This window comes from Embiotoca jacksoni, unplaced genomic scaffold (assembly GCF_022577435.1).
Source record: "Embiotoca jacksoni isolate LCO1_2020_lvr unplaced genomic scaffold, fEmbJac1.0.p SCAF_2, whole genome shotgun sequence".
Classification (NCBI taxonomy): domain Eukaryota; kingdom Metazoa; phylum Chordata; class Actinopteri; family Embiotocidae; genus Embiotoca; species Embiotoca jacksoni.
In genome coordinates, this window is record NW_027185340.1 from 6,424,339 (window position 1) to 6,447,900 (window position 23,562).

At 43.2% G+C, this 23,562-nt stretch overlaps 1 protein-coding gene across 2 annotated transcripts in view; it reads left to right on the top strand.

Annotated features, from left to right (window-relative positions):
• The first annotated feature begins 752 nt into the window (after nt 1-752).
• dachd (dachshund d) overlaps nt 753-23,562 on the top strand; it is a 94,592-nt gene continuing 71,782 nt past the window's right edge. The window contains exon 1 of one of the 2 annotated variants that reach the window (XM_069154269.1): nt 753-1,532. In XM_069154269.1, the coding sequence (XP_069010370.1) occupies nt 982-1,532 (551 nt within the window). In that variant the 5' untranslated portion in view covers nt 753-981. The remainder of the gene's footprint in view (nt 1,533-23,562) is intronic. The other variant, XM_069154270.1, reaches the window with a different exon arrangement.

Genomic DNA, 23,562 nt, shown 5'->3' on the forward strand with positions numbered 1-23,562 from the left:
ATCTGATGGAGATTAATCACTAATTAGCAACTGTAGGTCACATTAATTGACAATATACTACTTATAAAGCACACTGTATGCTTTAATAGGGTTTTAATTTGCATAAAAGCTTTCATCTTTGTATACAACCATTGCTTCATGTGGTATTGTCCTGTTACTTAAAGCTACTTTGGCTGTTTAAATACAATAACCAGAATACAAATGAAATCAAATATGATATCTTTTCTCACAGATGGGGTTGTGCAGTGACTTATACCAGCATGTGGAGACAAATATGACTTCAGAATTCAAGTTTAAAACGCTCTGGAGTGTTGATACCTGGATTAAAGAGGATCTGAGATATTTTCACGCAGTCACAGATAAGTACAAAAGTTTTAAACATTCAGGTGCTAATTTCTTACAAAAATCACCGTGGTGAAGTGGCCTTTGCATTGTTAGATAGCAGGAAGATTGCTGTTGAAGTACCATCAATAACTGTAAACTGAAATCTTTTTGTTTTTTTATTGAGCCCTTCAGGAAAACAAATCTTAAAATAAAAAAAATAAAAAATCAAATAAAAAAAGGCTATACTTATACGATTATGATATATATGATATAACCGGATCTTTCCAGTGTGGAGTGATATTTTAACAGACCTGAAACATTTCAAGCCAGAGCCCAGTTATCTGTTCTTCAAAGGCTTCCACTGTCCCCTAGCTCCTCCCTCTCTGTACCGTGTGACAACAACAACTCATCCACAGAGCGGAGCTGCACTTTTCAGCTCATTTTCCTCCTGTCATTCCTCCTCCTATCTTTGATCATTGTCCCGCCGCTCGCCCCCCCAAAACCCTCACTCAGCACGCCTTTTTTCGGTAGCTCTTTTTACTTCCCAACTTATCTGAGGAGCTAAACTCTCGTGGATTCTTTCATTTAGGGGTGTCTCGGCAGGCTGGGTTTTATACTTTGAACTTCGGCTACTCTCTTCCCCTCCTGTAGGTGACCATGGCCGTACCGGCTGCTCTGATCCCACCAACTCCTCTGGTCCCACCGCCTCCAATCTCGACTCCCTCCGCGACGACGTCCCCGCCGTCGACAACTTCATCACCATCTCCATCCCTGGCCCCCCCACCCGGACCCGGACAGAACCTGTTCAGATCAGAGCTCCTCGCAACCGGCAGCCCGGGCATCCCGAACGCGGCTCTCCCCCCCGGCAAACCCGTCTACTCGACCCCGTCGCCTGTTGAAAACATACCGCAAAACAACGAGTGCAGGATGGTCGAGTTGCGCGGTGCCAAAGTCGCCTCTTTCACCGTGGACGGCTGCGAGCTCATCTGCCTTCCTCAGGCTTTCGACCTGTTCCTGAAGCACCTGGTCGGCGGACTGCATACGGTCTACACCAAGCTGAAGCGGCTGGAGATCACGCCGGTGGTGTGCAATGTGGAGCAGGTCCGCATCCTCAGAGGGCTCGGCGCCATTCAACCCGGGGTGAACCGCTGTAAACTCATCTCCAGAAAAGATTTCGAGACTCTGTACAACGACTGCACCAATGCGAGGTTAGTGGAGAGCTCTGTTGTGCATTTTTTTTTTGGTTTAAATGTCCTTACAGACAGCTGTGCGTAAAGGCGCAGCAGCAAGAAAGGGGGAGACATTTTTCCTTTACAAAACAAGTGGTTCGAGCGGCATAATTTGTTCGCCGAATTTAATAATTGATTGTTACAGAGCGTGCGTAAGTGGGTGAATATGCGTGATTGTGTGTGTGTGTGTGTGTGTGTCAAACCCCAAACATCGAGGCAATGTGCTCGTAGCGGTATGTCGGACAGGAAGAGACAAGCGCGCTTCACCAGGGGGAAAAAGTTAAGTGAAAGTTTTTAACACGTGCAGGGCAAAGTTGTGCCATGATGGATAGCCTGTCTGCCTCAGCACGAATGGATCGATAATGTAGGCTACACCTTGGTTGAGTTTCACAACGCAGTTGAATAAACTTTAGGTGGAGAGCTGCCACTTCAAAGACAATTACACAACTAAGAGCCTCTGATCTTTTCTCAGGAATGCTTAACTGTAATTTTTCTGAAATTTTACACAACTATTAGTTCCGTTTTATTTTTTTTTAAGACTGACATAAAAGTAGGCTACACCTCATTACATGTCCTTGCCACAGGGGCAATATGATCTCAATTATGAGAACTAGAATTTTCAGAAAGTAAACAAGATAGACCCATTTTTAATAGAATTAGAGGGCAACAAACGTTTTAGTCTCAAATGTTTTCTTTGTATGGACAGCCACCAGATTTCCTAACGAGGTTACAGTGCAGTCACGGCTCCTGTTGAATTAAAAAAAAAGAAAAGTGTATTAGGCTATATTTATTTGAACACTGTAAGTGCTAGGGATAATTCAGCAATATGAGAATGTACATTAATTAAACATCCTTGAATTCTATAAAACAAATGAATTAATATCCAGGTAGTTAGGTAAACAACAACACGAGAAAATAAATGCATGACCCCATATTACTGAATCTGATATTTTGAGCTTTATATGTTTTAAAATGGAGTGATTTAAGCAGCGATCAATATTTGATTAAAAGCCATTTTTATTGTCCTGTTGCACCCAGCTTTGATGTATTACTCAGTCTCACAGGATGGTTCAGCCTGGTCAAATTTACCATCTTACCTGTCACTATGATTGATTTCATATTGATCTCCTTTCCAGAAATGAGCTGGAAATGCAAATATGATGGAAAGGCTCACATCAGTGGGGGAATAGCAATAAACACTTAAAGTCAATTTGAGTCTCCGTTTAAAAGCATGAATCCTGTTTGCAACATCACAGTGGGTGATCAAACTTTTTAGTTTTCGATGCAGTCATGAGTATCACAGTCACATGTGGAACAACAAACACAAGGATGTATGTATGAACATACACACACACACACACACACACATACACACACAAGTTGCTGTGCAAAAAGATTCTTTTCCAGTTATTAAAATGTACGGGTATGTATTGTGGTCATCAAAGCGTGGCTGTAACTAAAAAGTGTGTCATTAGTCCTGGTCAGAAAAAAATCAAATGACTCGCACAACATTTTAGAAAGACTGAGTGTAATATTATTACAGTGAAATATTTGTAATTTTTTTAAGCTGTTTGTGGTGCTGTTTATTCATTAGAATTTTGAGTATAAGCTCCAGTTTTTGCTGTCAGCAAACACTGTTGCCATTGTCTTTATGCTTGCTTCGAAACAGGCAGCCTCACACATCTACATACAATATGCTGCAGCTTCATATTTCCATTCCAGTAGCAATCGACTCAACAACTCACCTGTGCACTTTGGTGCTTAAGCATCATTTACATAAAGCATCAAAGGAGCAGAGCACACCCCCCCCCCCCCCACCACACACACACACACACACACACACACACACACACACACACACACACACACACACACACACACACACACACTCACTCCTTCCATAGTGAGAACCATACCGGTGCCGTGATCGTCCTCTCAAGCCTGGCGTGGGGCTTCAGGTGACAAAGTATGTGGTTGAACTCTCTGGGTTGTCAATGGGGGGATGGCCAGCGATGGGGTTAAAGGATAATGCAGTGCCTCGCGTCGCTTTAATGACGCTAAAGTGCTGGGCTATTACGGGCACATGGACAGGACTGTAATTGTCTCTGAAAGCAGCCAGGTTCTCCCGGTGCTGGGCTGAAATCAATCACTCAGACCCGGCCTGCCCGCCTGCCTGCCCCATTTGGAGAATTACATCATGGAACAGTGAGGCATCCGCTGGATAAAAGGCTTCTGTTACTTAGAAAGAGTTGATTTTATTTGCAGGGATGTGTGCTTCGCTCCGTCTGTCATTGAATTGCCACTGACAAAATGATCAGTTTAAGTAAACAGGACGCAGGTTGCCCTGTAGGTGAAAACAAGTTCCCCTCTCCAAAGTCGATGTTCCGTTTTGCACCGACTTACTGTCAGATGAAAAGTATCTGAGTTCACCAGTTAACCCGCTCAGGTTTCACAACAACAGCCCTGCTGCCTGAGATAGTTTAGCTTTTCATCTCACCCTATTACCACAATGTCACTACTCTTTTTATACAGTGGCAGAGTGATAACAATGAAGTGAATAATACTCCTTTACAATGGGTCTTACTATTTCACATGCTGTTTTTCCCCTCCCACAGTCTATTGTGTTAAAACAACACTCGTCTCATTTTGCACACAGTGTGAATGTGAATAGCATCAGAGCACCACTGCATCCCGCTGGTTTAGTTTTGATGTGGACACAAACAAGCTCCAACCAAATTGTTCCCTATTATGCTTACTTTAGCATAACTCGGTTCCAAAACATGAAATAGAAAACAGAATTGTTGTGTTGGACTTTTTTGTGTTTTAGTAATGGCTTCAAAAATGAGAGTTTATAGATAAGATTCTATTTAAAAAAAAAAAATCCCTCTCTTTGTTTTTATAGTGAGTGTTTGAAATACTCACTACTTAGTAATTATTGTTAATCTTTAAGAAGTACTAGGAATACAGTCATTCTCGACCCCTTCATTTTCTTAAGGACTCTCGTGCCAGATTAGCAGTGTTCACTCTGGCTCCCATACTGATCCAGGTTCAGTAATCTCCCCTACATTATGACTCTGGCCCTCCAGGAGCCCTCCAGGAGCCCTCTGTTCCAGCTACTTGTTTTCCTTTTCATTTTCCCTGCGGTGGGATGAAAAAGGTTCTTATTGCTGTGTGACACTTGAACTCTCTGAAAGGTTATTATAACACGGGGAGGGGCGGTGCAGAGATATCGCATATCTCTCATTGGTCTGCTTTGTGGAAGGCAGGCTATCCGATGCTGGGGTGCAGAAATACAGCAGTTAATTGACAATCATTGTCTACCCCTGAAGGTTAACCACACGCCCTAGACAATGTCCCACCACTGGGAATGAGATGGCTTTTCACTTACATGCCCTTCTTAAATAGATTTTCGCTGGCTTGTTTCAGTCAAACAGATCTTCCTCTGAAATGTTTCGAGTGACAGGTCACAGTGAAAGCACTTTTTCTTTAACAAATATATCTAATTGATAGTGATATGACAGCAAGTGTTATGAGAGCTATCACCTCTCTTGTTCCTATTTCAAGAGTGTTTATGCCTAAACACACATATTTGCAAATGACGGTAATTGTTTTGTTTAGCGCTCAGTGTGAGCTGCCACTGAGGGTGCCAGCTTGTCTCTCTCCCTCCTCTCCTCTGCTGAGCTCTCTTATAATATATTTGTTTTCTACAAGGCACGGATGTGTTTACAGGTACTCAGGGGAGATTTCTGGATTCCATTCAAATCATTCCCAGTCAGAGTGGGTGCTAAGATACCCGTCACCCAGCAACCACATCCAAGAGGGAGCTTGGGCGATAATAACTTCAAAAACAGAGTGACAGATGCCTGATTAGAGAGAGAAGGAGAGAGAGAAGGAGAGGGAGAGAGACAGAGAGAGAGAGAGGGCGAGTGATAATGGTATACAAAGCTGTTTAAAATCCAAATCTATTGAAGTACTTTCTTGAAAGCCAAATTGGTCCTCATATTGTGTGCTGTTTCTTTATTGAAGTAAAAAAAAAAAAAAAATAAAAAAAAAGCATTTAAAGTTCTCTCTCCCTCTCTCTTTTTTTTTTTTTTTTACATTTTTAATCCTTCAGTGGGGCTCTGCTAAATTTGATTAGGTACAGTACATGTGCTCAAGTCAACTGTGCAGTTGGCAGATGGCGGCAAGGTGTTTTTTTTTTGCAAACAAATAGTCTCCTTGAAAATCAGAATTGCTTTATCGACTCAACATCCACTCGGTCGGAACAAGAGCAAATTAAAACATTTTTTAAGGAAAGTCCACAGAGTGGCTCAGTTAACAAAAGTAACATTCCATTTCTGCGTATCTTCTGGGATCATATTTCTGTAGCTTAAAACGAAGCTGAGCCAAGACTGTTGAAACCACAGATTTCACTTGTTAGAGAGGCTTTGTTTGACACTGTCTAATGTCATTTGTGGATTTAGAGGCTATTTGCATGGCAAAGAGGCCTGTATTGTTAATTTGCCTGTTGGATGCATTAGTTGTCCAAGCTCCTATCCTATTTGCATGCCTTTACTGGATCGACAGCACCAATTGAATTATTAATTCCTTTGCAAAATGAAATGGTTTAAAATCGCACATCAACATCAGGTCTTTTGACATTGATTAGTATGTTAAAATTATCTACCATAAAGTTGCATTAGCTTTGTTTTTGTTTTTTTGTATTCCAACATACTTAAGCTGTTTAAAATGTATCTGTCAACATGAGTAATCTTGCATATTAAACTACATCTGTTAACAGTGATTTTACCTGATGATTTCACACTTGACAGTGATTGCCTAACATGGCAGGAGTAGATTTTGGGTCACGCTGATTTCATTCTCCTCTTTTCCCCCCATTCTGAGCTCCCTAGCTCGTCTTTACTTACGGGCTCCTTCACATTACAGCACATTTAGAGAGCATAGCGGAAGTCACTGACGCTTGTACCAGGATGGTAAATGCTACTGACAGAAGTTAGAGGGAGCAGATGAGATTTTCTGATTGGAGAAGGAATGCAGGCCCTTGCCTTGGCACTGTCTAATATGGTCACATAGAGAAATTGATTTTCCTCAGAAATTAATTAATTTTTCATATAGCCCAAAGCTGGAGTTTAAAAAAGAGTGCACACTTGCTGGTTTCCTATTTTCCCCCTTTTTTAAAGAATTATTGCCTAATCATATTAATACTTTTGCCCCAAGGATGAAAAGATAATTGTACAAATGCATTTGGAAATATGTATCACTGAGTATTTATGATTAAATTATGCAAATAACTCCGCTCCCATCCTTCGTGGGCCCAGATTGTCTAATTAGGATTGATATGGCGAATAGATGTTGGGGAATCTGAATACAAGCATGTCCAAAGAGCAGAAAATTGAAAATGACAAGGCTGGAATCCTTAAAAAGTGTGTTGTTTTTTTTTTTTTTTTCTTTCCCCTCTCTGTCTAATTCAGCGTAGCTGTATCAGGAGTTAATTTTCCCCAGCTTCATTTCTCGTCTGAGCTGACAGGAAAAGGAATCCATCAGGGAAGCAATCTCAGATGGGATTCCACAAATTTCCTCTCCTTGTTTTTTCTCCCCCTCTTCATTTTCATGGAGGCTATCAGGGATGAATCTTCTCCTGAGTAAACATGCAGATGTTATTCCTTCAGTGTCAATGTTTTTGGAGCTCTTTGCTCAATACAAAGGACTCCGCCTTAATAATTGAAGTATATTAAGAAAGGAATGTCATCCAACAAAAAGCCCTTTGTACTTTTGGAATTTCAGTGAAGTAATGCGCTTCTTTTTATGCAACGTTTTTCTTCATTTTAGTGAGAGTAAGGAAGCAGTCTACGCACACTATATTTTATATGAAGAAAATACTTATCCAATATCAAACACTTTAAATTACATCTTTTGTTTAAGTTTAAGTTGACTAATTTGTATTCATGGCAGTACATGCAGAAACTACTTTTTTTTTTATCAGATTAAAAACAACTTTTAAAATCCCAAAAAATTTGATGTGTCAAATTCATATCGAAATGTGTTCAGTACATTGCAGTGTATTGCTTTTTAAATAAACCCCGCACTGGAAATATGTCATTTCAAATTGTAGCAGGATCTTCCCAGCGACAGAGACAGACAGACAGACAGACACACTGCACATTGACACCAGTATGAGCCAACAGTTACATGTAATTTAACAACAGCCGTGCTCCTTGCTGGGCTCAGCGGTACATCACAGAAAAGAAACCAGGGAGGAAATGACATCGGTTTCCACTCTTCCTTCTTCTGTTGTTAGCTTCAGATGAACGGCACGGCACAGGAACGGCTCCAGTGCCTCCAACAGTATCTATTAAAGGGCTGATTGTTATCTAATCTTTACCTGGCGCTAGCTGGAAAAGCCCTGAAGCTAATGACACTTGAGACTAGCAGCTCATTCTATGGTGGTTCAAAGCATCTGCTCAGTCAATACCTTCTGATGAAAAACTAAGAAAACAGCCCCACAGCTATTTATGTGAATCTGAATTCACTTAGACACCAGAAACACTTTGTGCAGTCAATTTGTTGCATTGAATTAAAGCTAGCATTGTGCATAAAATAAGCTCCTGTTGAGCCAGCAGCCGAGACACTAAACTGCTTTCAAAAACTCTGGCATTCAACCCAGCCATCAGATAGTCTGAAGGAGAAAATTAATAATTGAATGAACAGTTGAAATTGTAGTTAAACTAAACCAGCTCCAGTAAATAATAATGAACGGTGATTATTCTTCTTTTTTTTTTTTTTTTTTTTTTTTTCGAAAACCGTCTCTTCATTAATTTTGTATGATCAGTGTTTTCTCATTCCTAATTGCCACTAATGGCGGATTACCAAGTCATATTCTTCACTTAATACGTTTAGAGGTCACATCCAGACGATATGTCCAACAACAGCGTGCGATGTTTGACACTGATCGACAGATTGTTCCAGATCTGTCTTTCAAACTCTGAAAAAAAAAATATCACCACAAGCTTGCTAACTCTGCTCAATCAAAATGCAGTCATTAATCTTGAGGTCATTGTCAGTTAAGTAATTCTTAAATTAGAAAATCAAGAAAAATGTTAACAAGTTATGATGTGCTCAAAGAGCATTCAAAAAAAAATAACAACAATGGGACAATTAGCTTTTTTTAACTGCACTTATCTGTAATGTTTAAAAAGATTAAGGTTAAAAAAAAAAACAAAAAAACCCTGAAGATTCAACCTGAAGATTCCCATCGAAACCGAAAAAGAATACAAATATTAAGAACAACAAAGATCCGTTGTGCTGTGTATCCATGTGTTATTTACAGTGGCTCTATTTCCACTCAGTTGTTGGCATTTCAAAGTGAAGTAGGCAGATCGTTCAGTGCGCTGTGACACGATAAGGTCTGCATTTCTTTTATCTGTAGAGAGAGAGAGAGAGAGAGAGAGAGAGAGAGCCACACCCAGAGCTGCTTCCTGTACAGGCACTGCGCACCTGTAGAGGTTATGAACGGGGGTATCAATATCACCGGGTCAACACATTTTCATCTAACAGTGACATCTCTCTTTGCCTTCCACCCTCTGTTTCTCTCTGCCTCTGTGTCTCTCTCTGTGAGCGTGCAGTGAGGATATCGGTGGGAGTCTTTATTGGTTGCAGCGCTTGGGTTTCTCTCCTCCCGGACTCAAATGTCACCGTCTCCCTGATGTTTCTTTAAAATCGCCTGTGCCACCACTTGCTGTGGCGCCTGGCTATTATTACCCTCCTCTTAAAGAGTGACAGTCGGGTCCTCGGAGACGTGACACGAACCGCCGTGGATGGAGCTGTAGTGCTGTGTCAAGCTAATGCTGCCGGCCAATCAGATCGCAGGAAAACGACCGCCGTGCACCTGGTGTGCTGTGAGGTTCGCAGAAAAAGTCCGGAGTCGGTGCAGTTACGTTTCACACTTTGAAATCATGAATGCTGCTTGACTTTACAAAAAAAAAAAAGACAAAACAATCCAAAATCATGTCAACCGGAAAAAAAAATAAAAAATCACTCAACAGAAAAATTAAGTTTTCCTTTGATAGGAATCCCTTTTACTGTCTTAAGTTGTCAGACTCTGCTAACACGTGTGCTAATGCCTTGAAAGCAGTGTGCTGCAACTTGTGTATGTTACTATTAATTCCACAGTAGTGCAGAAAATACAGTGAGACATGTTCTCTCTGGAAATAAACATGGTTATGATAATAAAGCGGCCCTTGGCAGAAATGCCCTGTCCACATACATTAACCCTGTGTAACTTTCACATTAGGAGTGTGTTCGCCCGTGTGCAAGTGCACGCAGGGTGCTCAGTGAGAGAGAGAGAGAGAGAGAGAGAGTGTGTGTGTGAGAGGGAGAGAGGGAGGGAGGGATAGTGCGAAAGAGAGAGAGAGACACCCTTGCACAACTTCACATATGAATGGTCTTGTGTGAAAAGGAGGATGAATTGAGTCAAGCTGACATAGCATGCCAATAAGCTTTGTCTCATTTCCAATGCCGTATTCATTTGTGCCACAGAGAGATTTATTGCATGATTGACAATTATGAGAGGGTGACCTAGTTCTTTGTGATGGAACAAAAATGGTTTTCATCAGTTGCCTTTGCTGTCTTTAGCATTGTGTGTGTGAGAGTATGCGTGTGTGTGTGTGTGTGTGTGTGTGTGTGTGTGTGTGTGTGTGTGTGTGTATGTATGTGACGCTCCCTGATAAAGAATAGGGATAGCCTCCGTGCAATGAGATACCCTCCTACCCCTCCTCCCAACTATTGAGACTCGTGCATTTTTCTAGTAATGGCTTCATATATTTTGCATAGAATCACATCATCCACTATGTCTGTTCCACAGCAGAAAAAAAATGAATTTCCTACCCCATTAAGCAATGAGAGCTGTCCAAATGGATCACGTTAAAGTGACATTTTTACGAATGCTCTTCAATCTCGAATTTTGGTGTGGAAATAAAAAAGTAATATTGCCGTCTGTGAATACATATATATATCTTCACCATACACCTGGCAATTTTCTACCACTGCTTACTGCACTGTATTATTTTCCTCTGTGTTATTGTCGCTACTTGATCACCCAAATCACAAATACGCTCGTAATCCTTTAACTGTCGTGACAGTCAGTAAAGGGCTTCATTTGTGCCATACATTTCCTGATTCTTTTATTCCTTTATGGTTCACTCTACCTGTCTATTAGCTCTGTGTGTGTGTGTGTGTGTGTGTGTGTGTGTGTGTGTGTGTGTGTGCGCGTGCGTGTGCATGCGCCCCGCCCAGTCAAGCTTAGATTACTACGACTGTGTGGAGGATGTCTCTGCTCCTCCTGGGACTCCTGCTTGACTGGCCCCACAAATGATACAAGCCAGGGTTTAGTTGGGAGTTAATATCCTGCAAAATTGTCCTGCACTGCCTCGGCAGAATGTGGATGATTAAATGACACAAGCATATCAAAAACATTTTTCTCAGACTAGTGGCTGTTAAGTGTCGCGCCGGTGCAGCCCGTCTCCCAAGGTTACCATTAAAAAGAAAGGAATATTCAGCGGGAAGTGGTTGTCATTGAACTGTGATTGTGTGTGTGTGTGTGTGTGTGTGTGTGTGTGTGTGTGTGTGTGTGCGTGTGTGTGCGTGTATGTGTTTTTGCATGTGTGCACCTGTATTAGTGTGCGCGTGCATGCTTTAGATGTTTCATGTAATGCCCTGTTTGAGTGGTAATAATATCTCAATAGGATTTCAGGGTCTCATTGAGAGGTTTGGTAGAAGGTTGAGAGGACATATGCTAATTGTGCCCGAGAACACTATCCCACTAGAGTTTTTCTTGTACACTGGATGCCAGACTTCCCCCAGTGACAAAAAAAAAAAAGGGGGCTTTAGGCTCCAAAGCGATCCATTTTATCCCTTCTTTTTCAAAGGATGCAATGCTTTGTTTTAACCTCCGCAGGAAAGGAGATGAAAGGCAGTGTAATAAAGCCGAAAGGTCTTTCTGTAGTTATCAAATGGCCTTTCACTCCTGACCTTTAAGATGCCACAGTAGGAACTGGAGACAATGCTAGAAATACAGATCGGATTTCAGAGATCAAACACGTCTTTGTATAGTTTACTTGCGCAGAGAAGAAAGAACAACCTTTCACAGCACATCATTTGAACATGGGGAAAAATAAAAAATAATAATATTTGGAATAGAATGAGCTGCCTTGTCAGCACCTGCGCAGATCAAACACTTTAAAAGTCATGCAGCATCGGATACGTTTAAGTTCGAAGGCATTTCTTTATTCTTTTCTTTACCTCATATGATCTTGCAACAGCAATGGACTTTACAGGAGAGCATTCAGAACCATCTCAGAATGATCTGTGTGTGTGTGTGTGTGTGTGTGTGTGTGTGTGTGTGTGTGTGTGTGTGTGTGTGTGTGTGTGTGTGTGTGTGTGTGTGTGTGTGTGTGTGTTCGTATATGCACTTCCAGTGCTGTTATTTTACATGATCAATCACTGACATATGATAGAACCCTTTTTATACAGCTGTGCCATTTGCTTTTCCTGTTGATGCATGTAATTATTTCAAGTATTTGCTGTCCACCAAAAAGCCTTTTTTAATATATGAGAAAGGTCAAACTAAAGACTGGCTAAGCTTTAGATGAAATGAATGTGGTTGCAGATCTCAAGTCTACCGCAGTTCTATTAATAGTGCTTGGTTAATGTGAACTTTCTGAGCTGTACGGTTCTTTCTGGACTCTGAGGTCTTTAAGCCCCAGTTTACACATAAGTGCTAATATAATCATTGGCCATTAATATGGACCTGTTACTTTTCTTGCTGCTGGTTCTGGGTGTGATGTGGGAGGTGCAGGATCAGGTTATTCCAAATGACAGGCTGCTGCACTGTAGTGACAGGCCTGCAATATCCAGCAGCCCATTTTTTCAATCACGCCCATAGACGGGCCGACTACAGAGACCGCTAATCATGCTCTTAGATGTAGAACGTTATCAGGATTCATGATGGCACCCAGCATTCCTGTCATTCTCGACATTCTGCGGAGGGGCACTCGCAGTTGGAGCGCAAGAGTGTCAGTGCCTGTGGACCCTGAAGGGCTCTCTGTGAGAGACCCAGTCGGGGCCCTGCTGGGCCAGGCCTGTTGACAGTTCCTTGGCACTGTTGTCTCAGCAGGAAGACATCAGTTGAAGCAACAGAGAGGCTGTGGATGAAGGCTGTCTGGTCAGCAGAGAGAATGGAGTTGGAGAAGATTAGGCTTCACCCACGGGTCATTGTGTTCCCAGAGCAGGCCTGAGCCTGACGGCCCGGTATTGTTAAAGGGAAAGGTCAGGTCCAACGACCAGGCTAAGCCTATTAAACAACCCGCACTACTTCTTCCTGGAAACCTGACTGTGCTTTCTCTTAACTACCAAGTAGGGGGGGGAAAAAAAATCAGCTTTGAACAGCTGAGGTCGGCCATATCCTGATGTGAACTGGAGACCGTAGCTAATTGAAAATAATATTACTGTATACTCATATGGAGGCATTGCAATCATGTTTCTTTATAACACCAGGCAGGGATTTTATATGGCATGTTTCATTTTTTTAAGTAGCGGTAATTGTTTCACCGAGCCCTCCAGTTGGTATGCTGTACAGTGTGTGTGCTCGGCGGCTGGAGGTTTGCTGACAGATCCTACCAGTGTTGAACAAATCCTCACATTTATATCCTCTCAGTACTAAATGCTTATGTACCGCATTCATAAGGTCGTCTGAGCCCCAACAGACTCCCATAAGTCTCCTTTAGCTGTAGTGATGGCTGGTGTCAGGGATGTCTGCCGAATGAAAGGAAACACAGGCAGATAGCGTTTGATCCGTGATGGAGATGAGTCCACATCGGAGTAGAGCCAGTGATTAATAATGGTGCATCTGGGTAAAAAGGATGTCATCCTCTGGACGTCTAATGAAAGCTCTTGAACATATCTGGGAGAGACGATATGTTGACAGTGGATGATGCAAATGAGGCTAAATGTGAGAGGAAACCTGAAATGAATCACCCCGCTGTCTCTGGTGTTTTGTGTGTGCGTGCACGCGTGTGTGTGTGTGTGTGTGTGTGTGTGTGTGTGTGTGTGTGTGTGTGTGTGTGTGTGTGTGTGTGTGTGTGTGTGTGTGTGCGCGTGCGCCCCGACCAGCAGCCAGCCGTTTACGTCGTACAAAGCTCGGTTTGACACTCTCCCTCCTTTGTCTCAAACTGCTAACTGTATTTAATTTCACATCTTATCGGGCCGGGCTTTGTCTGTCTGTGAGTCTCTGCACAGTGGAGGCGACCCCCGGAGATAAACTCTGTCAGGCTCTGGGGTGATTTATTAAATTCTGATTTCTGTGAAGGACTTTAATGTCGAGGGGGTGGGAAGAGTGGGAGGGTGGCTAGGGGGAGAGGGAAGGGGGGGGTATGTTGGCGGGGAGGGGGGGGGGGGAGTGAGTGGTGTAAGGGGAGAAAATATGTCGCAGGTGTCTCTGCCAGCTCCGGGCACTGTTCTCTCTCCATTACCAGCATTGTTAGGTATAGAGAGGCAGGAGAAAAGAGAGAAGTAGGAATCTATGCTGAATTTCCTGTCTTTGTTGTGGCACCGGGGCTTGTTTTTTCCCTCTGTTCCAGGCCAGAACAGCAGTATCAAATCGTAACATGTTTGGACTGGAGATAGTGAGCAGAAAGTGGAACGTGGGTCAGTTTCAGCGAGGGCTCGACCCGGCTCTGGTTATAGTTTCATGCTAATCTTCCTCGTGAGACCTGAATGGGGCTCTCACCCTCTCTACAAATCTATTAGGTAAATCCTCTGACCTTATCGGCCTCCTTATCCCCCTCCTATATTTGAATAAAGCCTGATGTCAAGACTCGGGTGACATTTTTCTTGACGAGTTCAGCAGATTTTATGGGCAGCTATTACAGCCTACCTGGACCCAGTGCTTCAATGTGAAATATTTTCTTGTTAAGCACACTTCACAGGTCAATTGTGACTATGCCGAAGCTCAACATGTTAATTTTAATATCATTTTATTCATCTCAAATGCACCAGCTCCTCCCTCTTGAAACCTGTTTTACATTTCTCTTTCATATCACCTTAATCTAAATTGATGTGTTATCATACATGGATCTCGGAGGACGGGGATGAAATAATGACTATCAGTGGTGCATGGTGAACTGTGTTTTTGAACATAATTTGGTCCTCTACATTGTGAAATAGGCTTTAAAGCAAAGTCACAAGGTGCTTTTCAGATGACCTTCCCTTTGTGAGAGTTGTTTTTAAATAGAGAACAGAGCTGTTAAAGTGATGTGTTGCTTCTTCTCATATCTCTGAAGCAATTTGATCAAAAGGTAATATTGGTGAGGGGCACTGCTGGTTCTTGTCTTCTGCACGTTACTTCCCAAAGGTCTCTTTTCTGTGTGACAACTCGACTCTCCAAAATGATGAGTGGATGGTAAAGAGTTGTGGATTCTATATGTTTATTTATTGCTCGTATTGAAGAAGCTAATAGAAGCGGGCTGTGATGCGTGAAGGGCTGCTCGGGACAGGACTTCTCGTCTTAGATGCAAGAACTATAGAAAGCCAGGCATATATCAAACCGCACAGACGTGCGCATGCTCAACACACACCAGTGCTCTATATCAAACAGTTTACTCCCCCCCCCCCTCATCTTTCTTTCTCTTCCCATTTTTCTTTTCAAAACAGGGCTTCTCCCACTCTGAGGGTAGCCATTAAATCAAACCGAGAAGATGAGTTTGCAAAGCCACAAACTCACTTGTACAAAACTAAACACAGAACTCAGCAGCCCCCAACTGTCAAGACTAGCTCAATGAGATCAGTTTAAATACACTTCCTCTCTTGCAGAAGCAGAGTTTGTTTGACCTCGTGTGCAAACCCTGGTTAGCAGGTTTGATTGAGCGGTGCCGGGGATCTTAGGGCCGACTCCTCTGATACCTACATCTCCCTGTCTCCATTGTTCTCTGCAAGTCAGCATCTTTTGTCTTTGCCACTGATTTGTCTTTTGATCTGTGCGAGTGATTTATCTGCATGGAATCGTTTTTCTCTCTGTTCCCCCTCAGGAAATTTGGAATGAGGCTGGCCTAACCTTGCCAGGGCCAAACAAAGCCCGAGAGCTGATCTCATGTATTTTGATGCTGTTTGTGAAAACGACACACACACACACACACACACACGCACACCCACACCCACACACACACATACACATACACCCCAGACTTTGAGAGGGATGGGGAAAAAAAAAAAAGAGGGGGGGGGGAGCACCCTGATGGTGTCCGTTGTTTGGTGTTTTTCTCCAACAGATGTAAGTACCTCCAGCACAATTTCCATTTGGAAGTGACATGTTGTTCAAACTCCAAACGATTAAATGGTAGTAAGTGGATTTAAGTGGACACTTCTCATGCAGGCTCCTAGACAGCTCCACACAGAGACCCTCTGGGAGCGTCAACTCTGCTCGCCGAGGCTGAAATCACCAGGTAGGCCTGATAGAACGGGGACCCTGATGTCTTCCGACTGCAACAGTTTTCCCTGTTTGCCTGGTTAAAAAACGCCAGAGGTTGGGGGGATTGGAGTTGACAACCCTGAGGGGATTGGAGCTGTTTTCCTTGTGCACGTTTTTTTTTTTTTTTCCTTCTTTCCACCCGCCCTCATGTGCAGCTGTTATAGCCTCCTCCCTCCTCCTACCAGCTGCCAGAGAGAGAGAGAGAGTCCTAGAAAAGACAGAGAGAGAAAGGGAAAGAGAGCCTTAGTGAGAGGGAAGGGTTGGATAGAAGGGGGGGGGGGAAGTAAACACAACCACTCAACACCTGCTGCCCAGTGAAGAGAAAAGGTGTGTGCAGGAGAGAGGGAAGAAGGGGGGGGGGGGGGGGGGAGACAGAGATAGGTGGTTAGGGAGAGGCGACATGAGTACAAAAGCCTGAGAATGTGTTAATGTGGGAGTGAGGATTGTGAAAAAACAAAAGATTAGAGGAGAGACAGGTGGTGGAGGGAGGGGAGGGGGGGATGCAGGTAGGCTACAGTGAGGATTGTGAAAAAAACAAAGATTAGAGGAGAGACTGGTGGTGGTGGTGGTTGGGGGTGGGGGGTATGCAGGTAGGCTACAGTATCACACTCTGAACAACGTTTGCTATTCTAAGTGCTCCCTTATGCGTAAACGTGCGGTTATCTTTGGTGTTAATCTTGGAAAAATATAAATATATCTTTGTTCCAGCGACAGGAGTCTCATTGCTCCAGATGTTTACGTGCTTTGATCAACATTGGTTTTTTTGGGGTTGAGGCCCAGCATGTTTGCCTGAGATCTCAGCGAGAGGAAACTTTTCCTCAGCAACACTAATTATTTTTCCATCACCACTCCGTCACCAGTGAGAACTTTTTCACATCCATGTCGCCTCCCCGGCAGCAAATAGAGCACGTTAGCAGGAGGGAGCTTAAAGTTGTGTGTTTGCACTATTAATCTATCGGAGATAGCTCTCTTTCTTCAACAGTTTACCTCCGGATTTAACAAACATTATAGTGCGATATCATTCAGACATTAGCGATAAGATCGGCACTGAAAGTGTATGCATTCAGAGGTATTTGATTCCTGTCCAAAATATGCATATGCATTTAGAACAAATGAAATAAGCAATCTTTTTAATCAGCCATTTTCTCTGTATCAGAGAAGTGCAGAGTTTCCCCCCCCCCTCCCTGTTCCGTTTGGGACTGAATTGTCAATTGGCTGACATTATCTAAACAAGAAATATTAAAACTAATTAAAGAAATGTCTGTAAAATCTTGATAAGGCGGAGGTTATTTTTTTTCTTTTTCCCCTTTCTCTCTCCGACTACAGCACTGCACTGTGCTCTGTTAGGAGACTTGCCACAGGCTTGTCTGAGCAGAGGAAGTTATGAAACTCCTACTGCCATATCATTTGCACAAGGAAGTTTCAGCCTGTTCCTCTGGCTCTGTTGACTGGAGTCCATAAAACAGCTTTATTAAAAATGACACCATTCCACTCTGTATTTGCTCAGTGGCTGCTCATCTAGATTAGGTCACATGTTGCTGTGTAGCGCGGCCAACAATAGCCAGAGTTTATGACAGATAGCAGCTGTCTGGGCTGACTGCGCCATGATAACATATTGCATACTGTACATCTCTAAATCTGCTGCCTTCTTGTCGAGATAATCTGCTTCTGTTTTCAACAGAAAACTGTCTCGACCACAATTCAGAAGCAAGTCAGCACTGTTCCAATTTCCTGTAACCAACTGCACGCGATAGTAAATCATGAAGCCGAAGTGACACGGCAAATGCTGTACCAACTCGGCAGGCTCGTTCTGAAGAATTGATGTAACATGGTTGCTTTGTATTGCACAAGTTGAATACTTCACTTAAATACTCGAGTGAAGCAATAGCGCCTTGTTTCTCAACCAAAGCCTCGTCTCATTTTAATGATTCGCCTGAAATCTGAACAGTCAACCCGACATGAGCGTCTGCAACGTATGTTTGTGTGCACATACAGGAGTTATTGTGTGTGCATGCCCGTGGATGTATAACACAGAGAGGGAGGGAGGTGAGCATTCTGAATTATGTTATGGCTGCCTCCTGTTTAGCTTTTTCCCAGAGCCCCAGGCAACTGGAAGGCATCAAGGACACCTGGGTGCGACTTTATTAAAGTATGAAATGAGAGGTCAGTGACGCGACGGTCCCACACATGACATCCTGCTGCTGGCCCTTTCTTTCATGCCTCCTCCCCTCAGCCCAGGGCTCTGATGACTCCGCTATGAAAGTCTGTTTCATTAATCCCCCTGAGGGACCCCTCAACTGCTCTTTCTGCCGCTGATACAAATTTAATTCCTGATAGGTCTGTTAGATGGAAGCCGCGTCTATCAAGGCTTTTAATTAATGTGGCACTACTCTCTGTGTATCGCAGTGTTTATCTGAAATTCATGACCAGGGCGAGGACGGACGGGATTGTTCAAAGATGGCTTGTTTTCCCTTTTTGGTTGAAATGTGAATTTTAATTAGACACGGTTGTTACTCTAAGGGGTTGTAAAAGGGGGCTCTGTGCTTGTTACAAGGAGGCATGTGTGTGCATTGTGTGCGCGCGTGTGTGTGTGTGTGTGTGTGTGTGTGTGTGTTTTGTGCGATGTAGCTGCATGCTTTATGTTTTCACTTACTGTCACACCTTTCCAGTGTGTTTATTTTGCCTTATTAATGCTCCAGTATTTTGAAGGAAAACAATGTTTTCAATGGCTTCAGGAAACTACCTGCAAAAAGTGCAGTTGACTAAATTCTGTGGGCTTCACAGTAAATCCACAGCCTGACAATGGGCTGGCCTAACAACTGTTTGTATTGGCAGCCTATTTCCAGCCTAATAGCTGTACAGTATCATTGTCAGCCTCTTATCATGGCAGCCGCAGCCCTTTCTGACACACTGACACCTCAATGGTATGTGTGTGTGTGTGTGTGTGTGTGTGTGTGTGTGTGTGTGTGTGTGTGTGTATTTGTGCACTTGTTAGCATGTCTGTGTGGAAATTATTCCAATGTTTATACATTGTTTATGGACATATTTATTTCCCGTGTCAAAATGTGTTTGTCTAAGAAAATGTGACGAGACCCAAAAACTCCTTTTCTTTTTTTTTCTTTTTCCCTGTCGTTAGCAGCCTTGTCTGTGAGAGAAAGTGTCAGAGGGACAGCAGAGATCAGGAAAAGCCCGTCTCCAGCTGTATCCTCACTCTCTAATAGCGTGGACGGTGCCTTGAGATGATTCTGATGGAAGATTATCATTTTGCGCCGCACACTTCTTAGCACCATCCGCGTCCCTGAGTCTCATTCGTGTTCAGGCTAATTTGTACGGTGTCCTTAATGGTTGTGTTTGGGTTCGTCCCGAGCAGCGGAAAGCCTTTAATTGTGAGGTTTTAACATTTTGCAATTAAAATCTCCCCTCATTGCTCTGAGGAACGAATCAGCCTTCTTTGATGTGCTTTAATCAGCCGAGATGCATTGTAGTTTAAGAAGCATAAAGATGCCAGATACATTTCTGATTTTAAATTGACACACTCTTCCCACCTTTGAAGATGATACGTTTTTTTCTTTTCTTTTTTTCTTTTTTTTTTTTTGCTGGCATAAAGCAGAGAAAGCTCAGTCCCTTGAACCCTACTCTCAGATTCTGGGGCACAGATCTCTATCTGCCATTCTAAAGTGGCCAAACAGGATTAGGAAGAGGAGCGCTTCTGTTTCACCAGGACCAAGGAAGCATACACAAGCAGAGCTTGACTAAAGATCTTAGATGCACACTGTGACTGTATCAGCTGCTATTTTCTCACCTGTTAGAGGGGCTTTTGGATATCCTCTGTAAGACATGCTGATGTGATCAAAAGAGCACACTCCAGTGTTTCAATTTTCTTCCTGTTTTTATTTTATTGCAAATTGTTTTTGTTGCACCATTAAAGCAAATGCTTGAGAATGCAGATGATGGTGCCTCTCTCCTGAGGTATCCTTGTTTTGCTGTATTGTTGTTGAACAAAAAAGCTCATTAAGATCAGAGGAGGGGAAAAAATGAAATATACTATATATATATATATATATATATATATATATATATATATATATATATATATATTCTTATTGGGAGAAAAAGAGGTGGCAGTTTGATGAAGGCTGATTGGGAGCATCTGGAGGCTGTTTTTAGAGGACACAGCCCTGAGTGAGCGACCCTGGCATTTAAGTACGGCTCGCTCCTAGAAACTAAAAAATCTCCCAGCAAGCAAATTAACGGGAGCAGGGATTTGGTAATAATGGAGGTTCTCGGCTTTTGTTTCACCGTGACAGATGGACAGTGTGTGCTCGAATTGAATTTGGCTTTAATTGCATTGTGGCGTTTATAATTTATCTGCTCCACAGATTTTGTTTACAGGTTTATGGGGTCTTGAAATGCGTGTTTTCTGTCTTTTTTTTTCTCTCCTCTCTCCCACTTTCCCTCTCTTTTCCTGTCCCACATTCTGTGGCTGTGCGTGCGCGTCTGTGTGTACATGTCGGCCAGATCCTTTTTCATCCTCCACTACAGCAGGATAAAGGACACTGTAATTCTCTGAGAGTGTGGTGTTCATTACCGTAGCAGTTTGCCCTCCAGGGTGAATGTGTTCAATAAGCGAGATTGTCTTTTTTCCAATATACACTTAAACGGTATAAGATTGCAAATGTAAGCTCTGTAGTGCGCGTCTGCTCCAATGCTCGATGTTCAAATCATTTGGATCACTTGGATAGGTGAATGCAATATAATTAAATATGTCTCCTTTTGAATTGCTCCTGCCCGTGGACACAAGGACATGCATGTTTAGCAGACAAGAGGGGGCTCACGCATGTACGTACAGCATATATGCGCACAAGCAGATCCACTGGGTCTCATTGTGCAAGAGAGTGAGAGGCTGCTTGAGTCCTGTTCTCCCGAGTGTCTCCTGGTGTAATTCCACACGTGTGTTTGTGCGTTTGTGTCCCGGTGGGCCAGGTGGTTGCTTCTCTGCTTTTCATGCAAATACAGGCAGACCTTTAACAAGCAGAAAAGCCATATTTGTAGCACACATGATGCAACTAAGTATAACAATCAAGTCTGACATGCTAAACTTGACAAGCCACTCTCTCATTCTGGACACGGATATAACACCATTGCTTTGTCTCATTAATTTGCGCAATATTTTAGCCCCCCCCCCCCCCCCCCCCCCCCTCACCACCACACACACACACACACCTCTCCTAGACAGACCTCCTGCAGAATCTTGCGGCGGTGATAAAGATTATATGCTTGTCTCCTGCTCCATCTAGCTCTTCTCTCCTCTCCTTATCCTAGCCTTTGCCACCCTCTAATTGATGCACCCCTGCCAATTTACACTTCAGCCCTGGCTCTGACCCCTATTAACTACCTGGCCTCACTCTCCCAGGGAAAGCACTGTGTTCAGGGAGAATCCTCCACCCCCAATCAACTCCTCTTAAGACTGCCGCTAAACACATTTTCATACTCAGCCAGCGAGAACGACTCCACACTCGCGCCAACTTTTATCTGGATGAGTGAAAAGGATAAGCCAAGCTGTGCTGTTTCTCTAAAACCAACCGTGTCCCACAACACAGCGGCTTATCACCGGCAAGCCTCACGGTCATTTGACAAAGGTTATTTATATTTATTTTTTTTCCCCTGTCCTTAGATTACTGTCCTAGTAACACTGCACCAGCCACTTGTCATTGTCTTTTTTTTTTTCAGTTGTCCTAGATCAGGAGTATTTTGAGGAATGTCCGCTCTGTTCTCTGTCCCTGTCCCAGAAGTCAGCCCATGTGGGTTGAGAGAATAGAAAGGCAAAATGGTCTGTGTGCTTCAGCAGCATCCAGTCTTATTTGTAGTGGGCTTTGCCAGGCACTCCTCTACTCCTAGGTTTCACTTGACCTGATGTTATGTCATCATGAACATTCTCCGGGCGTCCAGACTCTGGGCTGATCAAAGGACGGCAGATAATCACGCGTGCTCGTGTGAACTGTAGATCGTCTGTGTTTATATTTAGGCCAGCTGAAGTAGACATATTTTGAATAGCAATTGCTGGGCTGGAGACACTTCAGAGGGCGTTAGTCACGTACTTATTTTTTTTATTTTTTTTGCTGCAGACATGCTATGTGTACAGGGTAATGAAGTAGCGAATCGTTCTGTGTTCTCGATTAACAGTAATCACAAAGCAGTTGAAGCGTGAGAAATGAATTTGTTTCTTCCAATGCAAAACAGTTTCAGAACACACAGAGCAAACTTAGTAATTATACAGTGCCGTTGAGCTGGCAGAATATTACTTTTAAATGCTGTCATGTATTGTCCCCTTAGTTGTGAGACGCATTTTTGCCCGTTAAAGTTGAAGAGTGAAAGAAAAGCCAGCAGTTAGTTTGAGCTTTTTTTCCCCCCGCAGCTCCACTGAGCAGCATTCTGGCTGTTTAGCCACTTTTCTCCGGGCAAATTGTTTTTGTGACCCATGGAATGTTAGAGGAAATGCTTCTTTCTCATTGGCGGTCCCCCGGGTGTGGAGGCCATGGCCCCTGTCATCGGCCCCAGTGCACACACACACACACACACACACACATGCACCCAGACACACACGCAAACACAGGATCACTCTTTGCTAGAGGAAAGCAATCCACCACAGGAGAGGGACCTCCAGGCCTTTTTATAGCACCAGTACTCCCCCCCCCCCCCCCCCCCCCCCCCCCCCCAGAATCCCAGACGTGACATCACAACAACCAGAGATCATTTTCAGTGGCATCATCACAGCCACACACACACACACACACACACACACACACACACACACACACACACACACACATGCACGCATAGAAAGACACCTGCATTCTTTCTCTTGTTGTTTTTATTTGTAATTCCTCACCGCCTTCCTTTCTTTTTTTGTTTTCATTTCAGTTTATATACAGAGTTATCATTAATTAAACCTCTCTATGCAGAAATAAACAGACTCCAGACCGTCTTATGTTTTTGTTTTTTTCAACTCCCTGAAAGAGAAGTTAAAAAGTAATCATGAACAGTCCCAATTCGAAAAGGATTTCCCCTGAACGTGCAGTGAAATATCCTCCTCAGATCAATTAAGTGTTTACAGCCTGTACGAATCAGCAGCACAATAGAGAAGCTGTCTCTTCTGGACCCCGGAGGCTACCGTAGCAATGTTTCATTAAGTGCACTCACTCCTGTGGCCCCCTATAAACACACATTAATTAAGGCACACAGAAACACAGTCTCTGAGCTTGCACTATGGTAATGATGGTATGACCCCAAAAGGAGAGGTGCACCAGGGGTCAGGGAATAAAAGCAGGGAGCGTTTAATGCCAGAGCTTGGCTGATCTGCAGAAACACGGTCCTAACTGGTCCAATTCAAATTAGGCCAAGATTTGCTTAACTGGCTAATTTAGATGTGCATGAATGTAGATTCATTTACAGCAGTGAGTATGGCTAGGGTGTGTTTTCTCCTCCCATAAA